The sequence below is a fragment of the Hermetia illucens genome, chromosome 5 (genome assembly GCF_905115235.1).
Source record: "Hermetia illucens chromosome 5, iHerIll2.2.curated.20191125, whole genome shotgun sequence".
Lineage (NCBI taxonomy): Eukaryota > Metazoa > Arthropoda > Insecta > Diptera > Stratiomyidae > Hermetia > Hermetia illucens.
In genome coordinates this window covers 888,793-902,468 of record NC_051853.1, presented here as the reverse complement: position 1 = coordinate 902,468, position 13,676 = coordinate 888,793, and the positions used below count along the sequence as shown (strand labels likewise).

At 44.6% G+C, this 13,676-nt stretch overlaps 1 protein-coding gene across 4 annotated transcripts in view; it reads right to left on the bottom strand.

Annotated features, from left to right (window-relative positions):
- Positions 1–13,676, bottom strand: part of LOC119656576 (integrin alpha-PS2) — a 131,185-nt gene that overhangs the window by 37,849 nt on the left and 79,660 nt on the right. For all 4 annotated transcript variants that reach the window (XM_038062963.1, XM_038062964.1, XM_038062962.1 and 1 more), the window contains exon 4: positions 6,704–6,801. In XM_038062963.1, coding sequence (XP_037918891.1) covers positions 6,704–6,801 — 98 coding nt within the window. The remainder of the gene's footprint in view (positions 1–6,703; positions 6,802–13,676) is intronic.

The following is a 13,676-nucleotide window of genomic DNA, read 5'->3' as shown; positions in this document are numbered from 1 at the left end:
AAAACTCTTTTCATATTTTCTCAGTCAATACAAACAATCGCTTGTACATACATACTTTCATTTCTTGAAGAAAATCATTTAAATTGTAGATTCTTCGATGGAGTGTCATCAAGATAGAAAAGAAATCGCTCCAGGAAAAAAACTGGTCAAAGCAACAAATCCATACAAATCCCAGAAACCATAAACGTCGATATTGCCTTGAAAAGAGATTCCGCAAAGAACATGTCTTGAATTAAAGATCAATCGGATTGTAGTTAGGGCACCTTTACCCCGGATGAACATCATCGACGGTGTATCTTTTTAGTAGCAGAGATACATTCGTTTGTAATATGGTGGACAGTGAACGATACACATTTATTAAACTATTCGTCCATGGCGGGAACAAAGATGAACAACAAACGTGACGGATGTCTCGAGAAACTGTGCTTTACAGCAACCTGTCGTCAGGTTGCCGTATGTAGTGTCCTCCCCTTTCTTAGATATAACGCTATTCGAACATTGACTACTACTCGCGCTATGATTGCTGCAACATAAACAAACCTGCATGGCAAAGGTATCCTAAAAGTGGACACTCGCTTGGAAACTTAAGTTGTTTTGATGGCGGCTCAAACGTATATGGACAGTTAAAGTACCGTTCCGTGTTCAGTAAAAGAAAAGTCGACCATATGTTCGCTGCCCTGTTTTCCACCGTAATATATTTTAAGGAATGTTTTGCTGTTTGGAATGGCCCCAAAAATAACTTAACAGAATTTATCATTTATAATATGGCAATGATAGCCTCGATTTCTATACTTTTATGAAAATCCCTTAAACTTTTACAATAGTTTACTTAGCTCGGGAACCATTTGAAATGCATTTAAATGGCAATTTGATTAATAAAAATAACACAAAAACATAGTTCATACCAAGATTTCTGTCTGAAAATTCCAAGGACTCTTTTTTTCTTACTTTCTTCCTTAATTTATTAATTAATTTCTCCCTCGACGATTACCTACCTTGACGTGGTGAGGGAGCTCAGTAAGGAAGATCCTCCAGAAAACGGGAAGTGACACCTGAAGCCAAGCGGTAATCAAAACCCCAAGCCAAGGTATGACTACCGTGCCGAGTGCTGAATGGTCACAGGGGTTAAGATGTGGCCGTAAACGGTGAACTCTGGGTACCAGGCAACCCCCAGTTTCAACTAGCCTTGTCTCGGTAAAAAGGGGCTCTGCCGAGATCGATTTACTTTCCCCGGAAAAATTGAGGCCATGGCAGCCAACTATGAAAAAACAAAAACATAAACCTACTAAGCAAACAAAATTAAACTTCGATCGTGACGATCCAACCCCGAGTGAAGGGGCAACCCTGAGCTCATCGATGGAGAACCTGAGTCTAGATTCAGATTCCCCACTTATTCAAGTGTGAACCAATTCAATTGGGACCCAGTCCTTAACAGACGAGCCGAAGCAGGCCCCTTCTGTCAGTACTCCTGACCACCGGCTCCAATCGGCGCCACCTGCTGAGGCTAAAGTCTTGCTCATCGGTAAGCACCTGTCCACGGACAGCAAACTGCCTTCGGGCAAACAGCCTCCGGGCAAACCGCCTTCGGGCAAACCGCCTTCGGGCAAACCGCCTACGGGCAAACCGCCTTCGAGCAGGCCGCCTCCGGGCAAACCGCCTCCGGGCAACGCACAACCAAAGAGCTGTGCCAAGGTTGAGGGGAAAGGAGCGTTCGGGGCACCTGTGGCTAAGGGGAAACCGAAGCGGCAGCGGTCCTCGGACGATCCTAACTCTTCGACACAAAAGGCGGCAAAGAGGGCTCGGCCGGCAACGACTAGGCCTTCATTTGCAGTCAAGGCTATCGAAGCCGATGGATGGGTCCTGTATGAGCAGTGCGAACAGCTTAGTAGGAAACTCCTCCTAGCTGTAAGGGCTGCGTCTGCGCAAGGCATTAAGCTTTGCTTTGAGTCGGTAGGTGTATACTGTAAAATGTTACGGCTGAACTTTGCCGACGAAGACACGAACGAGTGGCTCAGGCAGTACTGCTTCTCCCTTAACGATGTGTGGGAGGGTGCGCGACTAACCTTGAAAAGGGTCTCTGAGCTTCCATCGTTCAAAAAGTGCTTTCTCTGGCTTCCAGAAGAAGAGCGAAATGGTGTCGGGGTTCTGGAACAACTTGGTGTACAGAACAACCTTAACACTTCCACCTGGCTGCTGCTAGGCAGCAAAACAGGAGAGAGAACCGATAGGCCGGGAACTTTCCTCACTATCGGCGTTCTCGAACCTGATGTTAAGAAGGTTCGGGAAAAATCGGGTTGCCGGCTCTACTATGGGCTGGGGACCGTCACGTTACAAGTGTCGGCTCCTAAAACCATTGAAGGGGACATGCAGCCCCCGGCATCTTCATCTGAAACGTAAATAAGGTGCCACATATCTCAAGTAAATTTGCAGCATTGTAAAGTGGCGACTGCACTTATCAGTCGTCGGATCAATAGCTGCGAGACATTTATATACCTCATACAAGAACCGTGGGTTGTTGGTGGGGTAGTCAGGGGCCTAAACTTCCAACATGCTGACCTATTGTATGCCAATGGAAGCGAGCGACCCCGCACCTGCATGATAGTCTCCAAAGACTTCCAGGCTAACCTGGTTAACAACCTATGTGATGGCGACACCACATCGGCTAAGCTAACCATAAAAAGTCAATAGGGAGATAAAGAGATACTGTGGTGCTCTGCATATTTCCCCTACGACGCAGAAGACGTTCCCAGTGGAACATTCATCAGAGCTATCCAATATGCTAAAAGTAAAGGCATGGGGGTAATAGCAGGATGTGATGTCAACGCTCACCACATATGCTGGGGAAGTTCGAACATCAATGCAAGAGGATCGAGACTACTGGAGTATCTAGTAGGAACCGATTTGCAGATTCTAAATGTGGGTAATGAACCCACTTTCTTCAACGTGGTCAGGCGAGAGGTCATCGACATCACGGTGGCATCTCCTGACATCGCAGCTCTGACCGGAGAGTGGAGAGTATCAAACGATATCACACTCTCGGATCACAGACGCATTGATTTCGTTATGGGCATGGATCTACCTCCACCCACTCCATTTCGGAATCCGAGGAAGACAGATTGGGTAATGTATCAAACAGAATTGAACGCCCGAGTCACGATCCCTGGGAAGCACATCAAATCCATTGCTGGAATTGAGAAGACAACCCAGATGATCACAACTAGCATGAGAGAAGCTTTCGAAGAAAGCTGTCCAATCAAGACGCCAAAGAAGGGTAAAACACCATGGTGGAACTCGGATTTGGCAAAACAGAGGAGAACGACAAGGATGCTCCTTAATCGTGCTCTGAAGGGTGAATCAAGCACTAGCTGGAATCGCTATAAAGAGGCACAGAAGGCTCTAAAGAAGAGCATAAGATCGGCTAAACGATCATCTTGGAGACGCTTTTGCGAAGAGACTAACTCTCTTGAGGCAACCTCAAAGCTGAAGCGGATTCTGATCAAAGAACGTAGCCAGAAACTGAGTTATTTACGTTTACAGAATGGGAAGTACACAAAAAGCGATGAAGAAACGGCAAATCATTTGGTTGAAGTACACTTCCCAGGCAGCATCCAAAATCTAATCTCGGGGCCAACAGGTGCATACAGCCCTCAACCGAGAGACATGCAAAGTAGTATCACTGGAGCGAGTTGAATGGGCATTTAACTCGTTCTGCGCTAGTAATAGAAGGAATGGATGCCCTGGGTCTACCCATTCGGAATATATATCGTGCATGCCTAGCCTACGCTTATATTCCAATTAAATGACGGGATGTGAAGGTGTTGTTCATTCCCAAACCAGGAAAACCCACCTACACAGACACAAAAAGCTATCGACCGATCAGCCTAACGTCCTTTCTGCTAAAAGGACTAGAAAGATTAGTAGATCAGTTCATAAGGGATACACACATTCCTAAATGGCCACTTCACCATAGGCAACACGCCTGCCAGAAAGGCAAATCCACGGGGACAGCACTCCATAAACTTACGGCAAAAATTGAAAAGGCGATGTCCGAAAAAGAATACGCCTTAGGCGCATTCATGGACATCGAAGGTGACTTCAATTATGCCTCATTTGCGGCAATTTGTGATGCGGCGGGACAGCATGGAATCGAACCGCTGCTAATCAGTTGGATCCTTCACATGATGGAGTGGAGAAAAATCCACATATCGAACGCTAGGAAGACTGGACTAGTTATGTTCACTAGGTCAGGTGGGGCAGCTATACGCTACCCACCTTAGCAGGGGCGGAAATCCAGCTGGCACAAACAGTCAAGTACTTAAGAGTATATTTCGACTCCAAGTTAACGTGGAAGCATCATATCTAGGAACAATACCAGAAAATAGGTAAGACCTGGGGACTTTCACCTAAACGGATATATTGGATGTATACATCCATAATAAAACCCATTTTGATGTATGCATGCATCGTCTGGTGGCCAAGACTGAACTTTGCTAACAGCAGGAAGCTGCTAACGTAGATTCAGAGACTTGTTTGCCTAAGTATTACTGGAGCAATGAGTACTACGCCGAGTGCGGCACTTGAAGCTATCCTAAATTTACCCCCCATTCACTTGGAGGTGAAACGGAAAGCAGCCAACGACGCATATAGGCTCGATACCATTGGGGCGTGGAAAGGCGGCCAATCCAACGGGCATGCGTCTATCTGGAAATTCCTTGAAAAACATCCGGTAGCCCTGATGCCGACCGATCATACGGTTTCCAGATTCGTCTTTGAAAAGACATACACTGTCGTAATCACCGAAAGAGAAGAATGGTCGACAAGTGGCCATGAGTCTTTTCAGATTACAGACCTAATAATCTTCACCGACGGGTCAGTCACGGAGGATGGATCGGGTGCAGGCGTGTTCTCGGAGAATCCGATTATAGAACTGACCCGACCCTCGGAAAAATGACGACCATATTCCAGGCGGAGATATATGCCATTTCATTGGCGGCAGAAGAATGTCTGCGACAAAAATGGAGGGGTCGCACCATTCGAATCTGTTTCGACAGTCGGGCGGCATTATCAGCACTAAATGGCAACAACATATCAAGCAAGTTGGTGTGGAGTTGTCATCAGGTGCTGCTGAAACTTGGTCGACTGAACGAAACATTCCTGATGTGGGTGCCGGGGCACTCTACCATCGCCGGTAATGAGGGGGCTGATAAACTGGCTCGCCAAGGGTCTGGATCCACAATGGTGGGGCCAGAACCAGCTCTTGGAATCCAACCATCTACTGTCAAGTCTACTCTGAAGAGTGAAATTGCAAGGATTCACGCAACCGAGTGGACAAATTTGGACTCTTGCCGGCAAGCGAAAATCCTTGTGAAGGTGCCTAGGGCCACTAGAGCGGCTTTTTTGTTGTCCCTTAAGAAGAGGGACATGAAAACACTAGTAGGGCTTTTGACGGGACACTGCCCCTTAAACTACCATATGGAAAAGTTAGGGGTAGTGGTTTCGGCTGTGTGCAGCCAATGTGAGGAGGAGGAGGAGACACCCCTGCACTTTTTATGCAGCTGCCCGGCATCCTCAGATCTCAGACGAAGACACCTTGGCAAGGTTTTCTTCAATGAAAAATCTGCATACTCTCTGCCTCTGGAGAATATTCTCAGATTCGCTAAAGCCTGCGAACACCGTAGGCGGGAAGCCATTGAATAGGCAACTTACGGGGATGGTACAATGGGCCTAATAATGGCCTCAGTGCTCGGAGCTGCGGCTCCCCCCAGTTAACTAAACTAAAACTATTGATTAATTTCCCACGAAAATATATACTTATTTCCACCTGTTTCTGGTGAATAGCTAAACTCAAATTATAAATTATGTTGCTCCATAACGTTTAAATATGTTTTAAAACGGAATTAGAAATAAAGCCTTTGCAACAAATAGGAATAAGTTTTTTTTTTCTTTTCCGTAGTAGGCGCACCCACCAACTCATCATGTGACTAGAAGAGGTCAAATTGCAACATCAATTTCCTGAACTCAAATCGTAAAGCTATCAACGCTGGCACGAAAAACGTAAATTCATTGTCAGACCGCAAATGGGTCAATCAAACAAAGTGGAAATGACTCCAAAGACAATAATTGGCCTTATTTAGAGCGCAACTTCCAAATATGTTAGTTCACTATTGTTGGGGGAGTCGTTTGGTTTATAGACAACGATTTAAGGTGAACGAAGGTGTGTTCGCGAAAAGCAAACTGAGATTTACACGGTCTCACGCAATTCTTTAGGAGGGTGTCTTTCAAGGGATAATGGACGGAGCAGGTTTAACTACTTTTGCGAAACGAAGTCTCAATGAGTAGCTGAAAGCGCAAATTAATGGTTGCCCATTTATGTGTCGTTTAATTTCTGCTATTCATTACTATTTGGGGCTTGGTGACAAATATCAAATTAGATGATTGCAGTTCTAAATTGTGTAATTAGGGATTTATAAATTGATATTTCTCGAGTGCGTTGAAGGAAGAGTTTGTGGAGAAACATCACCTTGATAGACATTTTTCATAATAAACGGAACGATGTAAGCATACGGGCCAAAGAGCCCGTTTTCGAAGGCTTCTATAATAGAAACAACCACTTACCACATTGCAACTATATATCTATATATAAATATGCATATATACTATAGCCGAGAGATTCATTGCAACTTGCTTTTCATCAGATACTTACCACAATTGGACCATTGATCCCAGCACTGGTAACTGTAGCTCCAAACCACTGATTTGACTTTGTATCAGTTTGTTCCATTCGATTGTTGTAGTTATTTCCTATTGAAAAATACGGACTCAATTAGCATTCGTGAAGTAACATGGATATAAAAAAATCTATATATTGAATATATAATTCTACAAATTAAGATTTATTTTCAATTCTGATCGAAACATAATATACTTTTGTAAAAGCAAATTAACACCTACCGCACCACCATCTGTACAGACCTTTAACTAGAGAAAATATTTCCACTTTGTAGTAAAAGAACTTTACGATATTCATATGTTTACAATTGACATACATATTCAATTTATATAAACTTACAAATTCGACTATAATTAAGGGAAACGGATGAAACTTTAATGAGTTGTCATATGTTAATACCAGCCAAATGTGCTACCTTTCTATACTGTTTTATGGATGCTTATAAATCTGGAATCTCAAGAGGTCTTTAGGATCAGATTTAAAATAACGATTTTTTACACTCATTCGTCATAAAATGAGTGATCAGAAATCAATTACAGATAGAAATAGTCAGAATATCTGGTTACCTCCGCTATCAGAATTGATATCGAAAGGCTCCAGAATGGAGAAACCACCTCCAAACATGTCAAAACATTAGAACACCATATCCTATGTATACACAATCAGCATCAAACAAGTCGGGAAACCGGAAGCTGGACGCTTCAGGTACGAGAGGTTTTATGTAATTCTTAGTACGTAGCACGTAATATATCCATATATTATGTGAGAGTATCCACTTTCGGGTGATGTTGACATTCATAGTCTTCAATTTTCAAAGAAGCAACAAATTTGAGGTATTATAACTTTGTTAGTTATAGTGCAATTTCCACCAAACTTGGTAAGATCATGCTCTATATTATAGCCTATATCACTGCACTTAAGAGGAGTTTCTAACCAATTACAAAAAATTGTAGTAATATACTATTATTAACTTTATTTAAACAGATATCGGCATGGAAGGTATTTCGGAGCCCAGGCACCATATAGTGGCAGCCTCCTGATTTTTTTCAGATTTTTCGGTTTGGTAGTTTCTGAGAATGGCCCCCTTAAAGAAGTGATCACTTTCAACCCCCCGCGCTCCCCACCCTTCCAACGAATGTCAAAACTAAGACCGGCTTTGAATATTACTAATCGAGACCTTTAATTTGATACCCCACATGACTATATTTTTGATGAAAAAAAATGTTACATCCCCTTTTGCATGTATGGGGATCCCCCCTTAAATTCGATGTAAAAGGATGTAATTCACTATATGCGTGAGCGTTCGCAGTTCCCACCTTTCTACCAAATTTGGTGTCAATCGCTATAACCGTCTCCGAGAAAAATGCATGTGACGGACAGACAGACAGACAGACGTACGCAGAAAGGTGATCTGTTGCTGGAGCTTAAAGCGGGTGAAGATGTAGGCGAACACCTACGAAAAAAAATCGAAGTGGCACTAGATGAGGCTGCGGCAATCAAAATGAGCAGAGATTCAGTGGTGATAGAATGTAAGGACTTGGATGAAATCGCCACGAAGTCGGAAATCTGTGAAGCCTTGCAATCTCAATTAGGACTACAGTCAGTTAGTGAGGCCAACGTGTTACGACTTAGGCAGGCGTACGGGGATACACAGATAGCGTCGATAAGTCTTCCTGTCGAAGCAGCAAAAAAGGCGATAGCAGCAGGTAAAGTTCGTATTGGATGGGTGGTTTGCCGGATACGAGAGCAAAGTCAGGTGCATAAATGTTTTAAGTGCTGGCAATTCGGCCACATTGCGAAAGCCTGAACCAACTCAGAAGACAGATCTAGTCTGCGCCGCAAGTGCGGGGAGCAAGGCCATTTTGCGAGGGATTGCAACGGAAAGCCCAAATGCGTGTTCTGTGTCGAAATGGAAAATAGCGACAGTGCTCACATTGCAGGAAGCAGTAATTGCCCAGTATTCAGAAAGGCGTTCATAAATAAGCACAAATGAAGTGTATGCAACTAAATCTGAACCACTGTCGAGCGGCCCAAGACCTGCTCTCCCAGAGCGTGTTTGATAATAATGTCGACGTAGCTATTGTATGCGAACAATATGAAAATCTTCATAGCAGAGTATGGGTAGCTGACAAAAACAGCAAAGCCGCGATATGGAGCTGCGGAAGTCGTGCTATAGAAGATGTAAAAAAACATCCAGAGAACGGATTTACACGTGCCAAAATAGGAGGTATATACATCTATAGTTGTTACGCAGCCCCGAGCCTCACGCTGGAGGAATTCACTTTATTGCTTGAGAAACTATCTTTTGATGTCAGGCGCTATAATCCCAAAATAATTGCCGGTGATTTCAACTCATGGGCAGAAGGATGGGGAAGCAGAAAAACAAATGCAAGGGGGCAAATACTGCTAGAGGTATTCTCGCGTCTAAATGTCGTACTTGCGAACTCTGGGGGAGCCAACACATACCGGAGGGGAGAATTACAATCGGTAGTAGACCTCACTTTCATCAGTGACACCCTTATCAAAGACTTGCAGTGGCATGTTAGCGAAGAGTACACACACAGCGATCATCAGGCTATTGTCTTCCAAACCTCGCGTAGGAATTATAATATATGAAGCCACCAAAAAGAATAACGATGAGCTGGGTAACTAACAAATTCGATGAAGAAATGTTCAAGGAGGTATTTCTAGATGACACATTAGTATCGGGAAGCGCACAAGAAAAAGCTTTACAGGCCGCGGAAAAATTGCAGCGGGCATGCGATGCCTCTGTGCCACGACGTAGCGCTTTCCGAAGACGAAATCCCAATTTCTGGTGGAATTCAGAAATTGAGGAATGTCGGAAAAACTGCCTCAGAGCTAGGAGATGCTCCCAGCGCAGAAGAAATCAACCTGAATTCGTTGAGCTACACATGCAATACAAGAACGCGAGAAAAAAATTGCAAGTAGCTATCACGAAGAGCAAATCCGAACATTTCAAGCGGATGTGTACCGAAGCTGATTCTGATCCATGGGGTGGCGCCTACAGGTCTGTAATGTCATCCCTGAAAGGCAAGCGCTCCTCACCGATTACCTGTCCAAAATTACTACAAAACATAGTGGACACTCTCTTCCCAGAGGATGTGAACTACACAAATCTGCCTAAAGTACATGTAAACCCCGAGGAAATTCCTGAAGTGGTAGAAGAGGAAATTTTTGATGCAGCAAGGAAATTCGCTGAAAATAAGACCCCAGGGCCAGATGGAATCCCGAATATCGCCCTGAAAGTGGCAACCAGGTCAGCACCAGGTATGTTTGCCAAAGTTTTTACGGCATGCGTTAGAGAAGGAGAATTCCCCGAGCAATGGAAGCTGCAAAAGTTGATACTTATTCAGAAGCCAGGACCCCTCCTCATATCGACCGATATGTTTGGTCAATACCATTGGTAAACTATTTGAACGAGTATTATACAACAGGCTGCTCGCTGTTGCGGAAAAGGAAGGAGGCCTATCCGACAAGCAATTCGGGTTTCGTAAGGGGAGATCAACCATCGATGCAATCAGCATGGTGACTGGCCTGGCTCGCGCTGCAATACAAGATGACAAATGCTGCGCAGTGGTGACCCTCGACGTAAAAAATGCATTCAACACTGCAAAGTGGACGAAAATCGTAGAGGCTCTAACCAAACTAAAAGTTCCAAAGTACATTGTACGCATTGTTGTTGCATTTCTTCTTGGAAGAAGATTATATTGCGACTCGGACGATGGAGAGAAATTATTCCCAATGACGTGCGGCGTACCACAGGGGTCTGTCTTAGGTCCCTTACTGTGGTTAATTATGTACAACGGAGTGCTGACGCTACGCTTTCCTAACGGCGTGACAACTATTGGCTTTGCGGACGATATCGGGGTAACAATAGTGGCAAAACGCTTAGACGAGATCGAAATCTATGCAAATGAAGCGATATGGGAGATCAATTCCTGGTTGAAAAAGTCCGGTCTATCACTTGCTGAACATAAAACGGAACTAGTGCTAATCAGCAAAAGAAGGAAAGACACGACCGTGAAAATTAAAGTTGGTGAAAAAACAATTTACTCCCAAGAGTCGCTTAAATATTTGGGAGTAATGATTGACAAAAGACTCAACTTTAAAAAACACATTGAGTGCGCTGTAACTAAAGCGTCTCCCATCGCTGTAACGATCTCGAGGATACTACCGAACATTGGTAGACCAAGACAAAGTCGACGTCGTCTTATTTCAAGGGTAGTTAGTTCCGTGTACTCTACGCAGCTCCAGTTTGGGCAACCGTTCTGGAAAACAAATCAAACTGCGGAAAACTAGGAATGGCGTATCGACTAAGTGCACTCCGGGTATGCAGTGCTTATCGAACGACATCAGGAGACGCAGCATATGTACTGGCAGGGACAATCCCCATAGACATCTTGGCGGATGAAGGTCGGCGTCTCTACGACAATATGTATGCAATCAGTGAGTCTATTGTACTTCGACGGCAACTAGCATGGCGGGAATCCATCGCAAAATGGCAAAAGAGATGGAACGAGGCACAAACTGGCCGTTGGACCCACCGTATCATTCCACACATTCCACAAGATGTGGTAACGTGGCTGAGAATGCGGAGCATGTTGTGTTTGAGTGCCCAAGGTTTGCAGCACACCGAACTAGGCTGGAGGCGATCGCAGACAGGCGCTTAACACCTGGAAATATAGTGGAGTTTATGTTGGAATCAACGGAGGCTTGGAATCAAGTCGTAATTGAGCTGAAAATGATTTATGAACAGCTAAAGCATGAAGGACTGCGAAGAAAGCAAGAAAGGGAGCGAACAATAATGCGCCGCAGTTAAGAACTGATCCAGCCCCACGATGCAATGCTTATAGCAGTCCCGTGGGGAGAGTGGAAGAAGAAGGAGGTGGTTTTAGTGAATAGAAGTCGTGAATCAAAGGAATGACCAGAATAAATGGAGAGCTCGTCTTTCAACAAGACGCTACCTCCTTCTTGTAAGTTGGGTTACGGATTCAGTCATTTATTGCGGCGTTGCAGGTGATGTATAACCTCCTTCTTCTAGCGAGCCCAGAGGGAGTTACACAGGTTGCTGAGTAGCCTCCATCGATTGGTTGATGGACATTCGCTGGTCAACATCGGCAACATCGTTGGCATTTGATCTAATTGGGCAAATGGGCCTCGAATTGAAACATGCTTCGATTTTTGCAGCCAGCGTTGACAGCTCTTCAAAAGTAAGAGTGAGATCTTAGATAGTTTTGCGAAAGTGGTGCTTGAAGCTTCGTACCGCTGCTTCTCAGAGGCTGCCAAAGTGTGAAGTGCAAGGTGGTATGAATAACTACTCTCGCTGTCCATGAAGGGAGACTACTTGAGGAAAAGAGCTTGTAAATCGTTGTCGGAGGTAGTAGTAGTTGTCGGAGTAGAGCTTCTCACAGACTCCTCAGCAAGCGCAGAATCGGGATTAACATGCAAGAAATGCATTGGAGAAAGGTCGGATACAATTTCGATGTGCACTGCTCGAATTAAAAAAACAGGTAAAAATAGCTATGTAGCCTTTCGTGGTTTTATATCCTCGCCCTCTGGCGTATCGCACGGACATTGCTCCAGCGTAATCCAAGCCTGTGATGGTGAAGACTCTTATTGAAGGACGCACTCGAAGGGTAATGGGCCCGTTTGCTGCACAGGCCTTCTCCCGCCGAATGGAGTGTAGCGAACCCACCGACGAAGTACTCCGGTAGCGACTGTTGAACAACTCGTTATCCAGAACGGGTGGTAGAGATGCGATAGCATGAGTTAAACGCCGCCATGCAATGTCAGTTGGTGTGCGTACTCGATGAAATGTCTGATGGTGGTGCACCCGGCTGGAAGCATGATGGGGTGTTTCTCGTTGAATGGAAGCGATGAGTAGAGTAGGCATCTACCTACTCGAATCAGTCCTTACTGACAAATGAAAGGGCTGAGTCTGACCAATGGGCTACGTTTTGATACTGTCTCGCAAGCGATGGGCCGCACATGCTCGTCCTTGAAATACCTTGAAAGTTGAACAGCTCTGGAACAAAATACACGAGCAAGGTTCCGTTCTCTGCTCAATGAGAAACTACGCGTTGGTTTTTCAACAATGCGAAGTCTCCAACAGGAGCAATAGATCAAAATCCGCATGATTTTTCAAATTTTGAAAACCGCAAGCAATTGCAGGTAGACGGCGTTGAGGGTTCGTTTTTGTTCTCTCTTCCAAGAAAGCAAGGGAGTGCACGTCCTCCGTCAATCGGTTTCTGATTTCGTCAACCAATCTGTTTCACGCCACCAAAGGCGATGGGAAGCGAGGTTAGCAGGGCTCAGGCACAATTTGCGACATTGTCGTCTGATCATACATGCTTCCAAGTAGCCGTAGGAAGCCGGGTGATTATTTCACTTGTGCGACAGGCAATAACGTTTTTCCATTAGACGGATGGCCTTTGAGCCACTCCAGCTCGGTTTGGGAGTCTCACCACACGTGAGTCGCCTTCGGTGATCGCTGCCCTGCATCGAGGATATGCAAAACGAAACGAGTAAGAAGATTCGCTAAGCAAAGTTCCAATCGAGGTAAGGATTAAACCTTTGTTGGAGCAACCTTCGTTTTTGCTATTAACGGCGTAGATGCATATCCAGGAACGACAGCGAAGATAAGCAGCATAAGCTCGTTGCGAAGCGTCTATGAATCCATAAAGCTGCCAGTTGTCGTCCTTAAACATACCGAGCCATCTGAGGATGAGAATGGTGGAGATCTCAACGTCGCAAGGTCACCTCGAAATTGGGTCCAATGATCGTGAAACGGTAATCTAAGAGATGTCTGCAGACTTAATCGGAGTATTGGTATAGTAATCACCTCGAATATAAGCCTATGCAGATGATATAAATATCCCGATAATGCTTAACAAGACAGAAAAGAAGTTGAATTAAAAATAAATAA